Source organism: Scyliorhinus torazame, chromosome 13 (genome assembly GCF_047496885.1).
Source record: "Scyliorhinus torazame isolate Kashiwa2021f chromosome 13, sScyTor2.1, whole genome shotgun sequence".
NCBI classification, from domain to species: Eukaryota; Metazoa; Chordata; class Chondrichthyes; order Carcharhiniformes; family Scyliorhinidae; genus Scyliorhinus; species Scyliorhinus torazame.
Genome location: NC_092719.1, coordinates 214,604,579 through 214,627,812, shown reverse-complemented (window position 1 = coordinate 214,627,812; position 23,234 = coordinate 214,604,579). Strand labels below are relative to the sequence as shown.

General features: G+C 50.2%; 1 protein-coding gene across 1 annotated transcript in view; it reads right to left on the bottom strand.

Annotated features, from left to right (window-relative positions):
- Positions 1 to 7,100: 7,100 nt before the first annotated feature.
- Positions 7,101 to 23,234, bottom strand: part of podxl2 (podocalyxin-like 2) — a 77,384-nt gene continuing 61,250 nt past the window's right edge. Inside the window, exons 6-9 of the mRNA XM_072473043.1 lie at positions 20,487 to 20,643; positions 18,380 to 18,441; positions 17,643 to 17,822; positions 7,101 to 15,543 (exon numbers count right to left, since the gene is read on the bottom strand). Coding sequence (XP_072329144.1) covers positions 15,337 to 15,543; positions 17,643 to 17,822; positions 18,380 to 18,441; positions 20,487 to 20,643 — 606 coding nt within the window. The 3' untranslated portion in view covers positions 7,101 to 15,336. The remainder of the gene's footprint in view (positions 15,544 to 17,642; positions 17,823 to 18,379; positions 18,442 to 20,486; positions 20,644 to 23,234) is intronic.

The following is a 23,234-nucleotide window of genomic DNA, read 5'->3' as shown; positions in this document are numbered from 1 at the left end:
TGGACCTGTACACATATTTATTTCTGACTGTCAATACTCTTGAGGGTTCTACCATTCACTGTATATTCCCTACCTGTATTAGACCTTCGAAAATGCATTACCTCACATTTGTCTGGATTAAACTCCATCTGCCATCTCGCCGCCCAAGACTCCAAACGATCTAAATCCTGCTGTATCCTCTGACAGTCTTCATGGCTATCCGCAATTCCACCAACCTTTGTGTCGTCCGCTAACTTACTAATCAGACCAGTTACATTTTCCTCCAAATCATTCATATATACTACGAACAGCAAAGGTCCCAGCACTGATCCTTGTGGAACACCACTAGTCACAGCCCTCCAACCAGGAAAGCACCCTTCCATTGCTACTCTCTGCCTTCTATAACCTAGCCAGTTCTGTATCCATCTTGCCAGCTCACCCCTGATCCCGTGTGACAGACTGTGGCTAGTGGGGTATGGCAAGGATCAGTACTTGGGCCCTAGCTGTTTACAATATATATCAATGATTTGGATGGGGGACCAAATGTAATATTTACAAGTTTGCGGATGATACAAAGCTCGGCAGGAATGTGTGTTGTGAGGAAGATGTAAAAAGGCTACAGGAGGATTTGGGCAGACTTAGTGAGTGGGCAAGAACATGGCAGATGGAATATAATGTGGGAAAATGTGAGGTAATCCACTTTGGTGGAAGGAAGAGATGTACAGAGCATTTCCTAAATGGTGCGAGATTAGAAAGTGTAGATGCAGACTTCCGGGTGCGGCGATGACCAGCTGAGTCGCACGTTTCGGCAGCTCCCTGTGAAACGGACTTTTGGGCTCTTGATAGGAGCCCCAACGGCAATTTTAACGGCTGAAAACACCGTGCGGTAAACCAGAAGGGTGTTCCCCCTGGACACGGATGGAAAAAGGAGAGGAAAGTGGCCGGATTGCAGCGGATCCTTTGGAACAACGGCAAGGAAGGCAAGCAGAAACCAAGATGGCGTCGGAAGGTGGCAGTTTCATATGGGGCCCTGAACAACAAGAGTTTTTGAAACGCTGCGTGGAGGAGATAAAAAAGGAAATGAAGAAAGAGTTGTTGGCCCCGATATTACAGGCGATTGAAGGGCTGAAAGAGGAACAAAAGACCCAGGAGCAGGAGCTTCGGGTCGTGAAGGCGAAAGCAGCAGAGAATGAAAACGATATACAGGGCCTGGTGGTGAAGTCGGAGATACAGGAGGCACACCAGAAACGATCTGTGGAGAGGTTGGAGGCACTGGAAAATAACGCAAGGAGGAACAACTTGAGGATTCTTGGCCTTCCTGAAGGTGTGGAGGGGGCGGACGTCGGGGCATATGTGAGCACGATGCTGCACTCGTTAATGGGAGTGGAGGCCCCGACGGGTCCGTTGGAGGTGGAGGGAGCATACCGAGTTATGGTGCGAGGATCGAGAGCAGGAGAAGCTCCCAGAGCCATAGTGGTGAGATTTCTCCGTTTTAAGGATAGAGAAATGGTCCTTAGATGGGCGAAGAAAACTCGGTGTAGTAAATGGGAGAACGCGGTGATCCGCGTCTATCAAGATTGGAGTGCGGAGGTGGCGAGAAGGAGGGCGAGCTTTAATCGGGCCAAAGCGGTACTTCACAAAAAAAAGATAAAGTTTGGAATGCTGCAACCGGCAAGACTGTGGGTCACATATCAAGGGAGGCACCACTACTTTGAGACGGCGGATGAAGCGTGGACTTTTATTGTAGAAGAAAAATTGGAATGATTGGACTACGAAAATGAACGTTTGGACAAAGTGGTGGGACGAGTGGGGGGGGGCGAAGAGGGATTGTATGATTAATCCTGTGGTATGGGAACTTTTCTTTCTCCCACAGGTGGTGATGGGCGGAGGTGGGGAGGGAGAGGAGATGGGGCGTTGGCCATGGGAGGCGGGGCCGAGGGAGAGGCTTGGTTCCCGCGCTATGATAATTATGGCGGGAATAGAGAAGCAGGAAGGAGGGGGCGCCGCACGGGGCGAGCCGTGATCACGGGGGGAAGCCGAGGTCAGCCAGAGTTTGCTGACTTCTGGGAGCAACATGGGGGGAGTAATTACGCTAGCGGGGGGTCTAGCGGGGGGGGGGGGGGAGGGGGGAATTACTGGGTTGCTGCTGCTGGGGAAAGGGGGGAGTGGGTACGGGAAAGGATGGGCGGGGGGGCACCGTCTGGGAGAAATACAGCTGCGTGGGAACTGGGCGAGAAGTTGGAAAAAGATGATGGCTAACCGGCAAGGGGGGGTGGGAAGCCCCCCAACTCGGCTGATCACGTGGAACGTGAGGGGGCTTAACGGGCCGATAAAGAGGGCACGAGTACTCGCACACCTTAAGAAACTTAAAGCAGATGTGGTCATGTTACAGGAAACGCACCTGAAACTGATAGATCAGGTTAGGTTGCGCAAAGGATGGGTAGGGCAGGTGTTCCATTCGGGGCTGGATGCGAAAAACAGGGGGGTGGCTATATTAGTGGGGAAGCGGGTAATGTTCGAGGCAAAGACTATAGTGGCGGATAACGGGGGCAGATACGTGATGGTGAGTGGCAAATTACAGGGAGAGATGGTGGTGTTGGTAAACGTGTATGCCCCGAATTGGGACGATGCCAATTTTATGAGGCGAATGCTAGGACGCATCCCAGACCTAGAGACCGGAAAGCTGATAATGGGGGGAGACTTTAACACGGTGTTGGAACCAAGGCTGGATAGGTCGAAGTCCAGGACTGGTAGGAGGCCGGCAGCAGCCAAGGTGCTTAAGGATTTTATGGAGCAGATGGGAGGGGTGGACCCGTGGAGATTCAGTAGACCTAGGAGTAAGGAGTTCTCGTTTTTCTCCTATGTCCATAAAGTCTATTCACGCATAGACTTTTTTGCGTTGGGTAGGGCATTGATCCCGAGGGTGAGGGGAACGGAATATACGGCTATAGCCATTTCGGATCATGCCCCACACTGGGTAGACTTGGAGATAGGGGAGGAAACAAGAGGGCGTCCACCCTGGAGAATGGACATGGGACTAATGGCGGATGAGGGGGTGTGCTTAAGGGTGAGGGGATGCATTGAAAAGTACTTGGAACTCAATGACAATGGGGAGGTTCAGGTGGGAGTGGTCTGGGAGGCATTGAAGGCGGTGGTTAGGGGGGAGCTGATATCAATAAGGACACATAAAGGGAAGCAGGAGAGTAAGGAACGGGAGCGGTTGTTGCAAGAACTTTTGAGGGTGGACAGACAGTATGCGGAAGCACCGGAGGAGGGACTGTACAGGGAAAGGCAAAGGCTGCATGTGGAATTTGACTTGCTGACCACAGGCACTGCAGAGGCACAATGGAGGAAGGCGCAGGGTGTACAGTATGAATATGGAGAGAAGGCGAGCAGATTGCTGGCACACCAATTGAGGAAAAGGGGAGCAGCGAGGGAAATAGGGGGGGTGAGAGACGAAGATGGAGAGACGGAGCGGGGAGCGGAGAGAGTGAATGAAGTGTTTAAGACATTTTATAAAAAATTGTATGAAGCTCAACCCCCGGATGGGAGGGAGAGAATGATGGAGTTTTTGGATCGGCTGGAAATTCCCAAGGTGAAAGAGCAGGAAAGGATGGGATTGGGAGCACAGATCACGGTAGAAGAAGTGGTGAAAGGAATTAGGAACATGCAGACGGGAAAGGCTCCGGGACCGGACAGATTCCCAGTTGAATTTTACAGAAAATATTTGGACTTGCTCGCCCCGCTACTGACGAGGACCTTTAACGAGGCAAAGGAAAGGGGACAACTGCCCCCGACTATGTCAGAAGCAACGATATCGCTTCTTTTAAAGAAGGAAAAGGATCCGCTACAATGCGGGTCCTACAGACCAATCTCCCTCCTCAATGTAGATGCCAAGGTCTTGGCCAAGGTAATGGCAATGAGAATAGAGGAATGTGTCCCGGGGGTGGTTCATGAGGACCAAACTGGGTTTGTGAAGGGGAGACAGCTGAACACGAACATACGGAGGTTGTTAGGGGTAATGATGATGGCCCCACCAGAGGGTGAAACGGAGATAGTAGTGGCGATGGATGCCGAGAAAGCATTTGATAGAGTGGAGTGGGATTATCTGTGGGAGGTGTTGAGGAGATTTGGGTTCGGAGAGGGGTATGTTAGATGGGTGCAGCTGTTGTATAGGGCCCCAGTGGCGAGTGTGGTCACAAATGGACGGGGATCGGCATATTTTCGGCTCCATAGAGGGACAAGGCAGGGATGTCCTCTGTCCCCATTACTGTTTGCACTGGCGATTGAGCCCCTGGCGATAGCGCTGAGAGGTTCCAAGGGATGGAGGGGAATACTTAGGGGAGGAGAAGAACACCAGGTATCTTTATATGCGGATGATCTGCTACTATATGTGGCGGATCCAGCGGAGGGGATGCCAGAAATAATGCGGATACTTGGGGAGTTTGGGGATTTTTCAGGGTATAAATTGAACATGGGGAAGAGTGAGCTGTTTGTGGCGCATCCAGGGGAGCAGAGTAGGGAAATAGAAGACCTACCGTTGAGGAAGGTAACAAGAGACTTTTGTTACCTGGGGATCCAGATAGCTAAGAACTGGGGCACATTGCACAGGCTAAATTTGACGCGGTTGGTGGAACAGATGGAGGAAGATTTCAAGAGATGGGATATGGTAGCATTGTCAATGGCAGGGAGGGTGCAGGCGGTTAAGATGGTGGTCCTCCCGAGATTCCTCTTTGTGTTTCAGTGTCTCCCGGTGGTGATCACGAAGGCTTTTTTCAAAAGGATAGAAAAGAGTATCATGGGTTTTGTTTGGGCCGGGAAGACTCCGAGAGTGAGGAAGGGATTTTTACAGCGTAGTAGGGATAGGGGGGGGCTGGCACTACCGAGCCTAAGTGAGTATTATTGGGCCGCTAATATTTCAATGGTGAGTAAGTGGATGGGAGAGGAGGAAGGAGCGGCGTGGAAGAGATTAGAGAGGGCATCCTGTAGGGGGACCAGCCTGCAGGCTATGGTGACAGCCCCATTGCCGTTCTCACCAAGGAACTATACCACGAGTCCGGTGGTGGTAGCTACACTGAAGATTTGGGGACAGTGGAGACGACATAGGGGAAAGACCGGAGCACTGGGGGGGTCCCCGATAAGAAACAACCATAGGTTTGCCCCGGGGGGAATGGATGGGGGATATGGAATGTGGCAAAGAGCAGGTATAACGCAATTGAAAGATCTATTTGTGGATGGGAAGTTTGCGAGTCTGGGAGCGCTGACCGAGAAATATGGGTTGCCCCAAGGGAATGCATTCAGGTACATGCAATTGAGGGCTTTTGCGAGGCAACAGGTGAGGGAATTCCCGCAGCTCCCGACACAAGAGGTGCAGGACAGAGTCATCTCAAAGAAATGGGTGGGGGACGGTAAGGTGTCGGATATATATAGGGAAATGAGAGACGAAGGGGAGACTATGATGGACGAACTAAAAGGGAAATGGGAAGAAGAGCTAGGGGAGGAGATTGAGGAGGGGATGTGGGCAGATGCCCTAAACAGGGTAAACTCGTCGTCCTCGTGCGCCAGGCTAAGCCTGATTCAGGTTAAGGTATTACACAGGGCACATATGACTGGAACACGGCTCAGTAAATTTTTTGGGGTGGAGGATAGGTGTGCGAGGTGCTCGAGAAGCCCAGCGAATCATACCCATATGTTTTGGTCATGCCCGGCACTACAGGGGTTTTGGATGGGGGTGACAAAGGTGCTTTCGAAAGTAGTAGGAGTCCGGGTCGAACCAAGCTGGGGGTTGGCTATATTTGGGGTTGCACAAGAGCCGGGAGTGCAGGAAGCGAGAGAGGCCGATGTTTTGGCCTTTGCGTCCCTAGTAGCCCGGCGCAGAATATTGCTAATGTGGAAAGAAGCCAAGCCCCCGGGGGTGGAGACCTGGATAAATGATATGGCGGGGTTCATAAAGTTGGAGCGGATTAAGTTCGTCCTAAGGGGGTCGGCTCAAGGGTTTACTAGGCGGTGGCAACCGTTCGTCGAATATCTTGCGGAAAGATAGATAGGGGAGAACAAAGAAGGCAGCAGCAGCGGCCCAGGACTTGGGGGGGGGGGGGGGCGGAGGGATGGGGGTGGGGTGGGGGGGGTGGCCTGAGACAAGGCAGTTGCCAATTAGGGCTAGCTTTTATTTATTTTTTGTTATTTAATATTTATTTATTTGTTGTTGTTTTTGTTTAAATTTAAAAAGGTCATTATTATCTGTATTGTTACAATGTTGTGTAAAGGATGCACAATGTACTGTGTTGGTTGACCAAAAATTTTCAATAAAATATTATTTAAAAAAAAAAAAGAAAGTGTAGATGCACAAAGACTGTCCTTGTCCATAAGTCACTGAAGGCTAACATACAGGTGCAGCAAGTTATTGGGAAGGCTAATGGAATGTTAGCCTTTATCACAAGAGGATCTGAGTCCAGGAGCAGTGAGGTCTTGTTTCAATTGTAAAGGAGCTCGGTTAGACCGCACCTGGAGCACTGTGTGCAATTCTGGTCCCTTTACCTCAGAAAGGATATTATTGCCATAGAGAGAGTGCGACAAAGGTTCACCAGACTTGTTCCGGGGATGGCGGGACTACCTAACGAAGAGAGATTGGGCAAACTGGGCCAATATTCTCTGGAATTTCGAAGAATGAGAGGTGATCTCGTTGAAACCTAAAAAAATACTTAAAGGAATCGACAGGGTGGATGCAGGCAAGCTGTTTCCCTTGGTGGGGGAGTCTAGGCCAAGGGGCACAATTTCAAAATAAGGGAGATGGGATTAAGGACCGAGGTGAGGAGAAATTTCTTCACACAGAGAGTTGTGAATCTTTGGAATCCACTTCCCCAGGGGGCAGTGGAAGCTCAGTCATTGAGTATGTTTAAAGCAGAGATTGGTAGATTTCTGATTAACAATAACGTAAAGAGTTATGGGGCAGTAAAAGGCACTGAAGTGTCCAATCAGCCATGATAGTACTGAATGGCGGGACAGGTTGGATGGGCTGAATGGCTTCCTCCTGAACCTAATATTACAATTTCTAAACAAATGGAATCCATGAAGTAAAATATACTCTAATTATTATTTAGAATAAAATGTCCAAGTCGTAGTTTCTGAGCAGCAAATCTTTAACATTTTATTTTACCTTCCATGTTTACAATGTTATTCACAGTGAGGGCCATTATAACTTTTGCCGATATTGTAAACCAACACAAACAGATGATCTGAATATTACCTGGCTGCTGTTTGTGGGAGTTTGCAGAGCAGAAATTGGCTGCTGCATTTGGGTTATCTTGAATCATAGAATGGTCGCAGCACAGAGGCCATTCAGCCCGTCGATTTCATGCTGGCTCCTTGCGAAAGCAATTTACCCGCTCCCACACCCCCTGCCCTTTCCCTATAGCCTTTAATCCTTTTCGCGTATGAAAGACACAATTGGATCACTCCCAGGCAGCGCATTCCAGGTCCTAACCACTCGCTAAGTAAAAATGTTTTCCCACATGTAGCCTTTAGCTCCAATACCATTCACCTGAAATCAGCGTCCTCTCTAATTCTCTTTGTCTAGGGGGGGGGGGCACGGTAGCATAATGGTTAGCACAGTTACTTCACAGCTCCAGGGTCCCAGGTTCGATTCCCGGCTTGGGTCACTGTCTGTGCGGAGTCTGCACGTTCTCCCCGTATCTGCGTGGGTTTCCTCCGGGTGCTCCGGTTTCCTCCCACAGTCCAAAGATGTGCAGATTAGGTGGATTGGCCATGATAAATTGCCCTTAGTGTCCAAAAACGTTGGGTTAGGTTACTCGGATAGGGTGGGGGTGGGGGTGGGGGCGTAGCTAGGGTGCTCTTTCCAAGGGCTGGTGCAGACTCGATGGGCCAAATAGCCTCCATTTGCACTGTTGATTCTATGATACGCAGTCTAGAGGCCTCATGATTTTGAACACCTCTATCAAATCTCTTCTGAATCTTCTTTGCGATAAACAACCGCTCCTTTGTTAATCTTTCCACTCAACTGAAGTCCCTTAAATCTGGAACCGTTCCTGTCAATCTTTTCTGCACCTGCTCTAAAGTCTTTACATCCTTCCCAAAATGCGGTGCCCCGAATTGGCCAAATGGAGGTCAAACCAGTATTTTGTAAAGGTCCTCGCTTTTATTCTCTGTGCCCCCGTATAGGACACCCTCTTTGATGGGGAGTCATCAAGAGATCCCCAGACCATGAACAGTGAAAAAGTTGCAGTGCTGCTGGCCCCGCACCGTGGCAATGAGGGTGGGGGGGGGGGGGGGGGGTGTAGCCCGGGACTTTGAGACCAACCTGTGTTTCTAGAACCCAGCCGTCCTGGAGGCCAGCGAGGCTGACCCTGTCGGGGTCTTCATAGACACCCACGTGTTCACCTGCAAGAAAGGGTGCAGAAAATGGCCCAGTGAGCCAGGGTGAGGAGTGGAAACTGACTCACGTGGAGGGCAGCACGGTGGCGCAGTGGTTAGCACTGCTGCCTCACGCCGCCGAGGACTCGGGTTCGATCCCGGCCCCGGGTCACTGTCCGTGTGCCCATTCTCCCCGTGTCTGCGTGGGTCCCGCCCCCACAACCCAAAGATGTGCAGGGTAGGTGGATTGGCCGCGCTAAATTGACCCTTAATTGGAAAACGAAAACGACTCATGTGACCAGATTGAAGAGAGGGGGAGGGGGTGGGGGCAGTTCAAAAAAGGTGAAAATGTAGGCTGGGCCTGAGGGCAGAAATAAAGGGGGGGGGGAGGGGAAATGGGTGGGATTTCCCGCTCCCCCAGCCGTGTTTTTCTCGGCAACGCGCTGTTACCTGGCAGCGGGATTCTCTCTTCCTGCCGCTTGTCAATGGAATTTCCCATTGATGCCACCCCATGCCATGGGGAAACCGGCGGGTGGTGGTGCACTGCGGGTAAAGGGGAAGCCCAATGGCCAGAGAATTCAGGCCAAGATTGATGTTTCTGTTATTTGAAAGGAACTAATTGATCAGAACCAGCCGTACAGAGCACAGGGCAGTCACTGAGGGGTCAGATCAAGGGAATTCTGGTGGATCCATGGCATCACGACCATAGTGAGCAGAGCTGAGGTGCTTCGAGAGAGGTGCACCAATTTATTGGAACTTTGGTTGATGTCAGATGAGAAATCCTTGAAGACGAGGAATTGGAATTCTACCTGAGGATGAACAGAGCTTTGAAGGACTTTGCGGCTGAAATTGGTGCCACAAATGCTGAGTGGACTGCTGGTAAATCTATGAGGTCTATCTTTCTCGCATCTGCTAATTAATGTGTAATTTATTGCGCCTGTTAATTCATGTTCACTTTATGTTGAGTTTTGTTTGATTGAAGTAAAAACTATAAAGAGTGAAGTCTTGTCAGTTGGCTTTCTTGTTGAGGTTGTTTGGTAAATTTGGTTATTTTGGTCTGTTGGTCTCCACGGAGATCAGAACATCTTTTGGCTACTTTGTCAATCGGTCCTGCCACCTTGAACAATTTGTGCACATATACCCCCAGGACCCTCTCTCTGTCCTTGCGCCCACTTCAGAATCGGACCCTTTATTTTATGTTGCCTTTCCTTGTTTTTCACAATATGAAGTATCTCATTCGAACAGTGACTACACTTCAAAAGCCTTCAACACCATAATCCCAGCCAAGCTCATATCAAAGCTCCAAAACCTAGGACTTGGCTCCCCACTCTGCAACTGGATCCTCGATTTTCTGACCAACAGACCACAATCAGTAAGAATGAACAACAATACCTCCTCCACAATAGTCCTCAACACCGGGGCCCCGCAAGGCTGCGTACTTAGTCCCCTACTCTACTCCCTGTACACACACAACTGCGTACAAAACTTGGTCCCAACTCCATCTACAAGTTTGCTGACGATACGACCATAGTGGGCCGGATCTCGAATAACGATGAGTCCGAATACAGGAGGGAGATAGAGAACCTAGTGGAGTGGTGTAGTGACAACAATCTCTCCCTCAATGCCAGCAAAACTAAAGAGCTGGTAATTGACTTCAGGAAGCAAAGTACTGTACACACCCCTGTCAGCATCAACGGGGCCGAGGTGGAGATGGTTAGCAGTTTCAAATTCCTAGGGGTGCACATCTCCAAAAATCTGTCCTGGTCCACCCACGTCAACGCTACCACCAAGAAGGCACAACAGCGCCTATACTTCCTGAGGAAACTAAGGAAATTCCAGCATGTCCACATTGACTCTTACCAACTTTCACAGATGCACCATAGAAAGCATCCTATCAGGCTGCATCACAGCCTGGTATGGCAACTGCTCGGCCCAGGACCGCAAGAAACTTCAGAGAGTCGTGAACACCGCCCAGTCAATCACACGAACCTGCCTCCCATCCATTGACTCCATCTACACCTCCCGCTGCCTGGGGAAAGCGGGCAGCATAATCAAAGATCCCTCCCACCCGGCTTACTCACTCTTCCAACTTCTTCCATCGGGCAGGAGATACAGAAGTCTGGGAACACGCACGAACAGACTCAAAAACAGCTTCTTCCCTGCTATCACCAGACTCCTAAATTGAGCCTCTTATGGACTGACCTCATTAACACTACACCCTGTATGCATCCAGTGCTTATGTAGTTACATTGTATATGTTGTGTTGCCCTATTATGTATTTTCTTTTATTCCCTTTTCTTCTCATGTACTTAATGATTTGTTGAGCAGCTCGCAGAAAAATACTTTTCACTGTACCTCGGTACATGTGACAATAAACAAATCCAATCCAATCCAAAGTACTCCTTTGCAGTCAATGAGAAGAAAATATTGGGAAAGGTCTACAACATTCGACCAATAGACATTGCATTTTAAAGCATCACCAAAAATTCAAATTACACACAGAGAGTAAACGGCACACGATGGGCGAGATTCTCCGCTCCCGCGCCGGTTGGGAGAATCGCCTGGGCCACCAGAATTTCCCGGGACACCGGTCCGACGCCATCCCGCGATTCTCCCAAGCGGCGGGAACGGCCCAGTCGAATTCTGCGGGCCGCAGGCCGGAGAATCGCCGGAGACACACAAAATGGCGATTCTCCGGCACCCCCGTTATTCTGAGGCCCAGGTGGGCCGAGCGGCCAGGCCAAAACGGCGGATTCCCCCCGGCGCCGTCCACACCTGGTCGCTGCCGTGGTGAGCGGTGCGTGAACGCTGGGGGGGCGGCCTGTGGGGGGGCGAGGGGGGATCCTGCACCGGGGGGTACCTCAAATGTGGGGTGGCCCGCGATCGGTGCCCACCGATCGTCGGGCCGCCTCTCTGAAGGAGGACCTCCTTCCTTCCGCGGCCCCGCAAGGTCCGTCCGCCATCTTCTTGCGGGGCGGACGGCAACCACGCATGCGCGGATTACACCAGTTATACGGCGCTGGCCGCGTCATCTATGTGGCACCGCCTTTACACGGGCGACAAGGCCTGGCGCGTGTAGATGACGCGGCCCCGATCCTAGTCCATTGTCACGGCCTGAATCGGCCGGGATCGGGGCTGTTCCGCGCCGTCGTGAACCTCGACGGCGTTCACGACGGCGCGGCCACTTCGGCGCGGGAGTGGAGAATCCCGCCCACAGTGTTTGTGTGTGTGAAGCACTTCACCTCTCGTTTTCAAATGCCTCCATAGCCTCCCCCTTCCCCCCCATAATGTCCTTCAGCTCCTCGACCCTCTCCGAGATCCCTGGGTTCCTCCAATTCTGGCTTCTTGGACATACCCAATTTCCAGCGCTCCACCACTGCTGATCATGTGATCCACTCAGTGGGCCCTGACCTCTGGAAGTCCCAGCCTAGTCCCTTACACTGCTCTCCCTCTTCCCTTAAAGAAACCCTTGAAACCTCACCCTGTGAAGAAGGTCCCAGTTATATCTTTATATAGCTCAGTGTCAAATTCTGTTTGAATCTGTCCCCTGTGAAGCACTTTGGGATGGTTTGATATTGCCGAAGGTTCTATACAAATGAAAGTTGTTGTCGTACGTTTACACTTCTGTTAAAGATCCTGTGCCCATATTTTTAACGGGTAAGTTAATTTCAACTGAAATGACCATCGCTCGACAAGAAAAAAGACCAAGGCACATCAAGTTCGCCCTCTAACATCCTTGCAATCACATGATACAATGTTGAATGGATTTGATATAGCAATCAACCTATCTCAATGGATCTGATTTTAACTCTGGACAAATGAAGGGGCAGCACGGTGGCGCAGTGGGTTAGCCCTGTGCCTCACGGCGCTGAGGTCCCAGGTTCGATCCCGGCTCTGGGTCACTGTCCGTGTGGAGTTTGCACATTCTCCCCGTGTTTGCGTGGGTTTCGCCCCCACAACCCAAAGATGTGCAGGGTAGGTGGATTGGCCACGCTAAATTGCCCCTTAATTGGAAAATGTAAATTGGGTACTCTAAAATTTAAAAAAAACCTCTGGACAAATGGGTGGGTTTTGAATGGGTTAAAACTGGGCCCAGATATGGGGCAAGGGTGGTGGGGAGCTTTGGAGAACTTTTGACCATCTCAGTTTGACCATCATTGCTCCAAATTGGCAACCAGCCAAATTCAACAGTACCCAAGAGCTTCCATTGACCATTCATCCTCGGTTAAGCAGATCTGGAAGAATCCAGTTCATGCGAATTACACAGACATGGCAAAGTTACTGGAAAACAGTCCAATTGAATGACTGATGACCAGCTTAAGAAGCCCAGTGATGCAGACCTCCAAGTTTCAACTCAATAAAGAAAATTGGTCTCTGTTCTCAATGCAATACCTTGACTACAAATCACTACTATTAATAGATGGAGCAAACATGCACAGTTTTATAAGTCAAACCCCATTTAGCAAGCAGCAGGACTGTGCATAGTAGACAATGGATTGACTGTGATATGCAATTTTGCAAGATTTGTTTTTTTGGAAAGGGTAATACTGCTATTTTTTATTGCCATGTTCTACCACTGTACCAAATAGGATCACACCTCGCCCCACCTGACACACAGTCTGTAGCCAAGAGGGTTAGGCCCAACCTTCTCCCATTCATCTCTCTTTGCTAGTGTGAAATCAGGAATACGAATCCTGCAGGGTGAAACCCCTCAAAACGTGACCACCACCTACAAGGCACAAGTCAGGAGTGTGATGGAATACTCTCCACTTGCCTGGGCGAGTGCAATTCCAATAACACTCAAGAAGCTCAACACCATCCAGGACAAAGCAGCTCCGTTTGCTTGGCACCCCATCCGCCCCCTTAAATATTCACTCCCTCAACCACCGACGCACAGTGGCAGCCGTGTGTACTATCTACAAGATGGACTGCAGCAACTCACCAAATCTGCTTTGGCAGCACCTTCCAAACCCGTCACCTCTACCACCTAGAAGGACAAGGGCAGCAGACACCTGTAGGTCCCCCTCCAAGCCACACATCACCATGACTTGGGAATATATTAGCGTTCCTTCACTGTCGCTGGGTCAAGACCCTGGCACCACCCACCTCCCTAACAGCACACTGGGTGTACCTACACCATATGGACTGCAGCGACTCCCCCATCACCTTCACGAGGGCGATCGGGGATGGCCAAGAAATGCTGGCCTAGCCAGTGACACTTTCATAGATTTCATCGAATTTACAGTGCAGAAGGAGGCCATTCGGCCCATCGAGTCTGCACCGGCTCTTTGAAAGAGCACCCTACCCAAGGTCAACACCTCCCTCCTATCCCCATAACCCAGTAACCCCACCCAACACTAAGGGCAATTTTGGACACTAAGGGCAATTTATCATGGCCAATCCACCTAACCTGCACATCTTTGGACTGTGGGAGGAAGCCGGAGCACCCGGAGGAAACCCACGCACACACGGGGAGGATGTGCAGACTCCGCACAGACAGTGACCCAAGCCGGAATCGAACCTGGGACCCTGGAGCTGCGAAGCAATTGTGCTATCCACAATGCTACCGTGCTGCCCACCCAGTGAATTAATACGTTTTTAAAAAAAGATTTACTGGAGCAGATACGCGATGATTCTTTCTCTAATGAATGAAATGAATGAATGAAAATCGCTTATGGTGAAAAGCCCCTAGTTGCCACATTCCGGCGCCTGTTCGGGGAGGCTGGTACGGGACTTGAACCGTGCTGCTGGCCTGCCTTGGTCTGCTTTAAAAGCCAGCGATTTAGCCCAGTGTGCTAAACCAGCCCCAGCCCCAACCTGGGGTCGAATATCTAGTTTCTGCTCTGGATTTTCCTCCCTCACAGTGGTTCAGCTAAGAGTGGAATGAGGGTGAGCAGTTGTCCATAAATCCATGTCCAGTCTGTTGCTCCACGCAATGCCATCCATCCATCCCACTCTGTCAGCCACATTCGTATTTCAGACCACACATGGTAGTCACTTCCTCCATAAAAGCTGAACTTTAATGAGCTATGGTGCATTGTTATTTCAAGCCACTAAGTGATGTTCACTGGCTTTTGTACAGATCCTCTCCCACCAGTGTTGCAAGTCTCTCAGTTACGCTAACTCTGTTAAAAAGACAAAGAGGGACCTTAAACCCAACTCAAGTAAGTATGCACTTAATAATCACACAATGCTCCTGGGGAAACTGCTACTGTGACTTTGTAGTTTCTTTTTCGTTCTTATGTGGCGAGCATTGCGGTTTGCCAAAGCGAGAAATGGAGAATGGGATGAATTCCCATTGTAAGAATGCACTGTCAGCTGCAAACGCTCCCATGGTTGGGCACTTCATCAAGAAGCAGACTAAACCGCTTTGAACACTGTCCAACAATGACTCAAGTCCACCAATTTGTCAAGCCACTGAAAACTCATCCGCCTTGACGGGTTACAATGGGAAAACCCAGCCCAACATCTCTTAACGTCAACAATAGTAAAGTCGTCCCACCACCCACTGACGCTTCATCGATTGTAGCGAGTTCCAGACCTCCTTGCAGCCTTTGTTCAGGATAGTGACGTACAACCAGCAATTCTGTACCCTGCACCCCGCAAAGAATTGCCCATAATGTTATGCCGAGGAGCCTTAGATCTCAGCAATGGAATAGAATCAAACCTGGTCTGCAAAAATGAAGGAATAATGTCTGTGAATTACTTTGCCGGCTCATTCCCACATGGAAGGTGAGCAGTTACTAGGTGAGCCACCGACCTTTATTTTCAGATGGTTCTACTCGAGATGTACAAATTCCACTGGCCCACTCTCAGTGCATATGTGGTGCTTTTTGTGTTTTGTTTTGTTGAACCACGGACTGATGGTGCCACAAAGCAAAGGGATATTGTAGCATTAGATCATTCAGCAATGATGCCTCTGTGCAAAGTACAGGGGTCCATCAAAAAAATGTATCCTCTATACTAAATCCGAAGTGGTGAAGGCTCTTAAAGATGGGTGTCTTCCTCAAAGCTGTCAGGCTCATCCTTTGATCCTTTGGTGATGAGTGCATTCCAGCCTCCGGAACATTCCATTGCGTCACCGTTCACGCTGGGCTTCTTCTCCTGCATCTCCGACGTGCTGTCTATAGTTATGTCCAAGGTTGGGTTGTCGTGGCAACCATTCTCGACAAAATGGAGTTCCTCGCCACGGGACTGGTGGGAAGAAATTAAACAATCGACATGGTGAGAATGAAATTCGAAGCATTCAAAATTAATGGTGAAAGTTTCTTTTTTTTTTGAAAGAATAATTTTTATTTAAGGTTTTCATAAAATATCAATAACAAGATGAGAAAGAAAAAAGAACCCAACAGGGTTAAGTACAAAATACAATCTAAAAAAGCAACCCCCCAAACCCCTCCCCCTCCCCCCCCATACATAAATAATCAATTAACATTAACACCCCGACTTAACACAACAGGTGTATACACCCCCTCAGACCCTCCAGTGTAAATAACATAAACAAAAATAAAGTAAACCCCCCCCCCGCCCCGAGCTGCTGCTGCCATTGACCAATGTCTATCGTTCTGACAGAAAGTCTAAGAACGGTTGCCACCGCCTAAAGAACCCTTGTACCGACCCTCTCAAGGCGAATTTCGCCCTCTCCAATTTAATGAACCCTGCCAAATCGCTGATCCAGGATTCCACGCTTGGGGGCTTCGCATCTTTCCACTGAAGGAGAATCCTTCGCCGGGCTACCAGGGACGCAAAGGCCAGAATTCCGGCCTCTTTCGCCTCCTGCACTCCCGGCTCCTCCTGGTGAAATTTCTGAAGTACATGAACGTCAACGGATCCCGGAGCCCAATTCGGGATTTTCAGCATAGCTCACCCATCCTGCCATCGGGGAAGCTGTCGTGGGGGCGGGGTTCCCTGCCAATGGGAAAGCCGCAAAATCCCGCCCTTGGGGTGGGGAGGGATCGGTCACCTTCGGGACAGGGGGGTTGTGTGTGTGTGTGTGTGTGTGTGTGGGGGGGGGGGGGGGGGGAGATGTGGTTTGGAGGCCAGGTGGGGAGACACAAAGGGAGGGTAACATTTTAAGGAGGGGTGCCCCCAATGCACACAGGCACCCCACACAAAGGTGTACCCCCTTCCTTCCCACCTTAACATACATACAAAATAGGACCAGGGAGCAGGCCAGTCATTGCCTGGAATCTGATCCACCTTTTCACCAAATCAGTTGGGGAAAAAAACGGCCTCCCCACCGTCGTCCGCCTACAACTGCCCAGCACACTGGGACAGTGGCAGTGGAGTGGGGACTTTGAGTGGGCAATAATTGGGCACTTAAAGGTCACAACGGGCCTTAAGGCAGGCGAGCATCTTGGGGGGGGATGGGGTTGATCAAGCCACCTGACATATATTATGCCCCCACCACCACCCTGCTCCTGCCCCTGGTGCTTATCTAGTGTCTTTCACCATCTCACAATGTCCCAGGATCCTTTTCACCCAAATAAACACTTCCGAAGCGGGGTCACCATGGCAGCTAAACTGTGCACAGTTTGCCCCTGCAGACAGCAGTGAGATAAATGGCCAGAGACTCTGTTTTAGGCGTCGTCTGAAGGATCAACATTAGCCAATGCACCAGGAGAACGCCCCCGCTCTTCTTTAAATCGTACCATGGGATCTTTTGTACCCACCTGGAAGTGCGACCCTAAATGACATGCTCAAGTGTCTGGAGTGAGGCTTGAACCCACAACCCCATCACTGAAACTGGATATCGCTGGTAACGTCATAATTTGTTGCCTATCCCTAGTTGCCCTCAACAGAGTGGCTTGCTCGGAGATCTCAGAGGGCGGGTAAGAGTCCCACCACATTGCTGAGGGTCTGGAGTCCCACGTAGGCCAGACCGGGTAAGGACGGCAGATTTCCTTCCCGAAAAGGACATTAGTGAGCCAGCTGGATTATTACAATCCTCCAGTAGTTGTTAAGGTCACCAATACTGAGCCCAGTTTTGTAATTCCAGATTTACGTAAATTAACTGAATTTATATTTCCCCGTTACTATGGTGTGATTTGAACTCGTGTCTCGGAATCATTAGTCCCATCCATGCCTAGATTACTAGTCCAGTAACATATGCAACACGCTATCTCCTGAGCATCATCAAGTTTAGGATTTGAAAGCTTGAAGAGGTTTGTTTGAACTTGTATCCTCCATGTCCCTTCCCCAAACATGAGAAAACTCGAATCCCCCGTTCCACAGAGCCTGGGTTCGTAATATCTGCTACCATTTACCACCATGAGGTTTGGCACAGCACTGACCATGTTCTTTAACTTGGGGAGCTGTCGCTGCCAGCAGATGTAGACCAGGCCCGAGACGATGATCACTGCGCAGATTGAGCCGATGATGACCAGCACAATGAAGAGCTTTCCGTAATCTCCACGAGGCTCGCTGGGTCTCCCTTGGCAACCTGTCGCAGATGTGACGTTGTGGATACCAATCTGCAAAGAGACTCAACATCAGGAACAGAATGAAAGGGACATTCAGCCCCTCGAGTCTGTTCCACCATAGTTCGGAATGACTATGCTGTACATTCCATGTAAGACTCCATTTGGCCCAACTGGTCTATACTGGTGTTCATGCCCGACACGAGCCTCCTCCCACCTCTTTGAGAGCACAGTCTTCTGCTCCTTTCTCCTCTATATGTTTATCTAGCTTTCCCTCAGAATGTGGGCCGCACGGTGGCTAGCACTGCTGCCTCACGGCGCTGAGGACCCGGGTTCGATCCCGGCCCCGTGTGGAGTTTGCACATTCTCCCGTGGGTCTCACCCCCACAACACAAAGATGTGCAGGGGAGGCGGATTGGCCGTGCTAAACTGCCCCTTGATTGGAAACAAAAAAATTATTGGGTACTCTAAAATGATTTTTAAAAAGCTTTCCCTGAGAAAACATTGGTCTCAACTACGCCGCGCAGCAGCGAATTCCGCATTCTAACCACATTCTTGAAAAAGAAAAGACTCTTTCCCCATCGGAGGCAGTTGAGGGCGAGAAGCCATACCTCTTTCAGGTTTTCCTTCACTTCTCCCAGCATCGCAAGGACCTCCTTTGCTGGTATTGTACCTGGATTACCAAAATAAGGATGTATTATTCAGAACATGAATATTACATAAGAATCACACTGAATTTTACACCAGAGACGATGGTCGATGCTGGTGATAAATGCTCCTCTTGAGCCTCCTCCTACACCAACATTGTATCCTTTTATTCCTTTCTCCCTCAAGTGTTTTTCCAGCTTCCCCCAACATGCATCTATATACAGTTCACCTCAACGTCTCCATGTTCCACATTCTTACCATTCTGGGTCCGGAGTTCCTCATTGGATTCATACTGGCTATTTTATATTTATGGTCCCTGTTTTTTTGGGGTCTCTCACAAGCGAAGACATTTTCTCTATGTTTAGCCGATCAAACCCATTATAAATTTAAAAGATCGACATCAGGGGCGAAATTCTCTGACCCCCCGCCGGGTCGGAGAATCGCCGGGGGCTGGCGTGAATCCCGCCCCCCGCCAGTTGCCGAATTCTCCGGCACCGGATATTCGGCGGGGGCGGGAATCGCGCCGCACCAGTTGGCTGGCCCCCCCGCGCGATTCTCCGGCCTGTATGGGCCGAAGTCCCGCTGCTAGAATGCCTGTCCCGCCGGCGTAGATTAAACCACCTCTCTTACCGGCGGGACAAGGCGGCGCGGGCGGGCTCCGGGGTCCTGGGGGGGGGGGGGGGGCGATCTGGCCCCAGGGGGTGCCCCACGGTGACCTGGCCCGCGATCGGGGCCCACCGATCCGCGGGCGGGCCTGTGCCGTGGGGGCACTCTTTTCCTGCCGCCTTCGCCATGGTCTCCACCATGGCGGAGGCGGAAGAGACTCCCTCCACAGCGCATGCGCGGGGATGCCGTGAGCGGCCGCTAACGCTCCCCGCGCATGCGCCGCCCAGAGATGTCATTTCCGCGCCAGCTGGCGGGGCACCAAAGGCCTTTTCCGCCAGCTGGCGGGGCGGAAATTAGTCCGGCGCAGGCCTAGCCCCTTAAGGTTGGGGCCCGGCCCCCCAAGATGCGGAGGATTCCGCACCTTTGGGGCGGCGCGATGCCCGACTGATTTGCGCCGTTTTGGGCGCCGGTCGACGGACATTGCGCCGATACCGGAGAATTTCGCCCCAGGTTCCTCACCTCAAACCTCAGCCTTCTCTTTTCTAGAGAGGATTTCCAGCCAATCCAAAGATGTGCGGGTTAGGTGAATTGGCCAATGATAAATTGCCCTTAATGTCCAAATTGCCCTTGGTGTTGGGTGAAGGTGTTGAGTTTGGGTAGGGTGCTCTTTCCAAGAGCCGGTGCAGACTCAAAGGGCCGAATGACCTCCTTCTGCACTGTAAATTCAATGATAATCTATGATTAATCTAGGACAAAGGTTCGGCACAACATCGTGGGCCGAAGGGCCTGTTCTGTGCTGTATTTTCTATGTTCTATGTTCTTTCCTGACGTGTTACAACTGGCAAGTCGGATTATAAGTCTTTTTTGGCACCTACCCAGTATGTCCCTGTACCCTTTCTCGTCACATGGAGACCATGGGTTGGATTCTCCGCCCCGCCGGGCCACATTTCCGTTTCACCCCGCGGACGGGATGCTCCGTTACGTCGGCTGGTCAATGGGGTTTCCCATTGTGGGGCAGTCCTACGCAATCGGGAAATCCCCTGGGCTGCCGGCAAAACGGAGCATCCCGTCGGCGGAGAACCCAGCCCCACAACTGTGCACAGGGCGCCAAGAGGGGACCTCGGGCTGGATTCCCTGCTCCCCGACACTGAAACCACGTTCGGCGATGGGACGGAGAATCCGTTTCACCGCCAAAATCAGGAGCGGTGCCAGTTTTTGAATTCTCCACCCCCTGAAAAGCGGCTTACTCTAGGAGTACGCCGCGCCTATTATCCACTGCCTCAGGCCATTGCCCGAGGCCCGCGCCACGTGCTCCGTCCCCCGACCGGCCGAATTTCCGACGGCGTGGGTTACGTGTGCTCACACCGTCCGGGAAGCTCGCGTGGCGGCTGCGGACACAGTCCCAGGCTGTGCTATCCCTGGCCCCACCAATCAACGGTGTTGACGTCATCGTTGGACAATCACCTCGGTCGCTGGCCAGCATCATCAGGAGGTGTTTATCGTCCTCGCTGGGCTTGCTGAGCGATATCAGCCATGAATCCGCGGGGGTGCTCAGTTTCCTGGCGAAAGACTCCGCCACCAGCCTCAGCAGCTTTAACCCTTTGTGAGAGCGAAACACTTCCTGAAATACACATCAAACAAAAAAAAAAGAGAAGAAAATCAGTTTGGACCTGCGGTCTCCTGGGGCAAGGTTGCATTTATATAGCGCCTGTATAGAAAAAACCATCCAAAGGGACATCACGGAGCCAAGGGAGAACAAGATGGCAATGTTAAAAAAGAAAGAAAGACTTGCATTGAGACAGTGTTTATATTTTCACCAACCCTGCACGTCTCAAAGCACTTTGCAGCCAAAAACAAAAAATGTAGGAGTCAATTTAATGCACAGGAAGATCCCACAAACAGCCATGTAATAATTCACCAGGCAAACAGGATGTGTGATGCTAATTGAGATAAATATTTGCCCCAAGGTTCCAGACATAAACTCGCCTTTCTCTTCCCAATCAGGTCATGGGAGCATTTTACAGATGGAACCTCATCTGAGAGACAGCACCTTTGACAAAACCGCATACCCTCAGTGCCGCACTAGAGGGCCAGCCTTGGCCTTGGTACTCAAGTCCCATGGCGAGAGCCTCCGTGGCTCGGAGGCAAGAATTCTACCTGTTGAGCCACAGTTGATGCGCACAAGGGAGGGACAACATCCCTGCATAGCGCTTTGGGGTGATTTGTTACATTAAATGCAACATACGGATAGGTTGCTGCTGTTGTGCAACCAGGTTGCAGTACTGCTGAAGACCTGCTGGTGGCACTTCACATCAACATGGTTTTTAAGAGGGCAGCACGGTGGCGCAGTGGGTTAGCCTTGCAGCCTCACGCCGCCGAGGTCCCAGGCTCGATTCCGGCTCTGGGTCACCGTCCGAGTGGAGTTTGCACATTCTCCCCGTGTTTCCGTGGGTTTCGCTCCCACAACCCAAAGATGTGCAGGGTAGGCGGATGGGCCATGCTGAACTGCCCCTTAATTGGAAAAAATGAATTGGGTACACTAAATTTATAAAAAAGAAAAAAAACACATGGTTTTTAATGCCTATGCTGCCCCCATAGGTGATTAGTGGGACTGTAACTGACTGCAATAACAACGTATATTTATAGCGCCGTTAGGATAATAAATCATTTAAGGCACTTCACAAGACATGTATAAGACAAAGTAGGACATCAAGTCACATGGGGAGATATTAGGTCAGATGATCAGAAGCTTGTTCAAAGAGGTAGATTTTCAGGAGAGTCTTCCTTGGTGTAGTCAGGGTTGGTGCCCTGAGCAAACCTTCAGCCTCGCACCAGCCCACAACACTTCAAAATAAATATTACGCACGAGTATGGATACAAATTCTGCATTGATAACTACAGGGTCATTTTGAAAAGGAGAATCTAATGATACTGATTGTATATTCTCATCGTTCTGCACTTCTGACAGTGCATGCACAGGACAAAGTGCAGATTACAATGTGTAAAATTACGCATGTAATACTGTGTTCCTGCAACACTTATCAAATTACTTTATGTACAATTTACAAAATCAATACTCATCATGGAGTGGACTATTACATAAGAACATAAGAACTAGGAGCAGGAGTAGGCCATCTGGCCCCTCGAGCCTGCTCCGACATTCAATGAGACCATGGCTGATCTTTTGTGGACTCAGCTCCACTTTCCGGCCTGAACACCATAACCCTTAATCCCTTTATTCTTCAAAAAACTATCTATCTTTATCTTAAAAACATTTAATGAAGGAGCCTCTACTGCTTCACTGGGCAAGGAATTCCATAGATTCACAACCCTTTGGGTGAAGAAGTTCCTCCTAAACTCAGTCCTAAATCTACTTCCCCTTATTTTGAGGCTATGCCTCCTAGTTCTGCTTTCACCCGCCAGTGGAAACAACCTGCCCGCATCTATCCTATCTATTCCCTTCATAATTTGATACGTTTCTATAAGATCCCCCCTCATCCTTCTAAATTCCAACGAGTACAGTCCCAGTCTACTCAACCTCTCCTTGTAATCCAACCCCTTCAGCTCTGGGATGAACCTAGTGAATCTCCTCTGCACACCCTCCAGTGCCAGTACGTCCTTTCTCAAGTAGGGAGACCAAAACTGAACACAATACTCCAGGTGTGGCCTCACTAACACCTTATACAATTGCAGCATAACCTCCCTAGTCTTAAACTCCATCCCTCTAGCAATGAAGGACAAAATTCCATTTGCCTTCTTAATCACCTGTTGCACCTGTAAACCAACTTTTTGCGACTCATCACTAGCACACCCAGATCTCTCTGCACAGCAGCATGTCTTAATATTTTATCATTTAAATAATAATCCCTTTTGCCGTTATTCCTACCAAAATGGATAACCTCACATTTGTCAACATTGTATTCCATCTGCCAGACCCTAGCCCATTCACTTAGCCTATCCAAATCCCTCTGCAGACTTCCAGTATCCTCTGCACTTTTTGCTTTACCACTTATCTTAGTGTCGTCTGCAAACTTGGACACATTGCCCTTGGTCCCCAACTCCAAATCATCTATGTAAATTGTGAACAGTTGTGGGCCCAACACTGATCCCTGAGGGACACCACTAGCTACTGATTGCCAACCAGAGAAACACCCATTAATCCCCACTCTTTGCTTTCTATTAATTAACCAATCCTCTATCCATGCTACTACT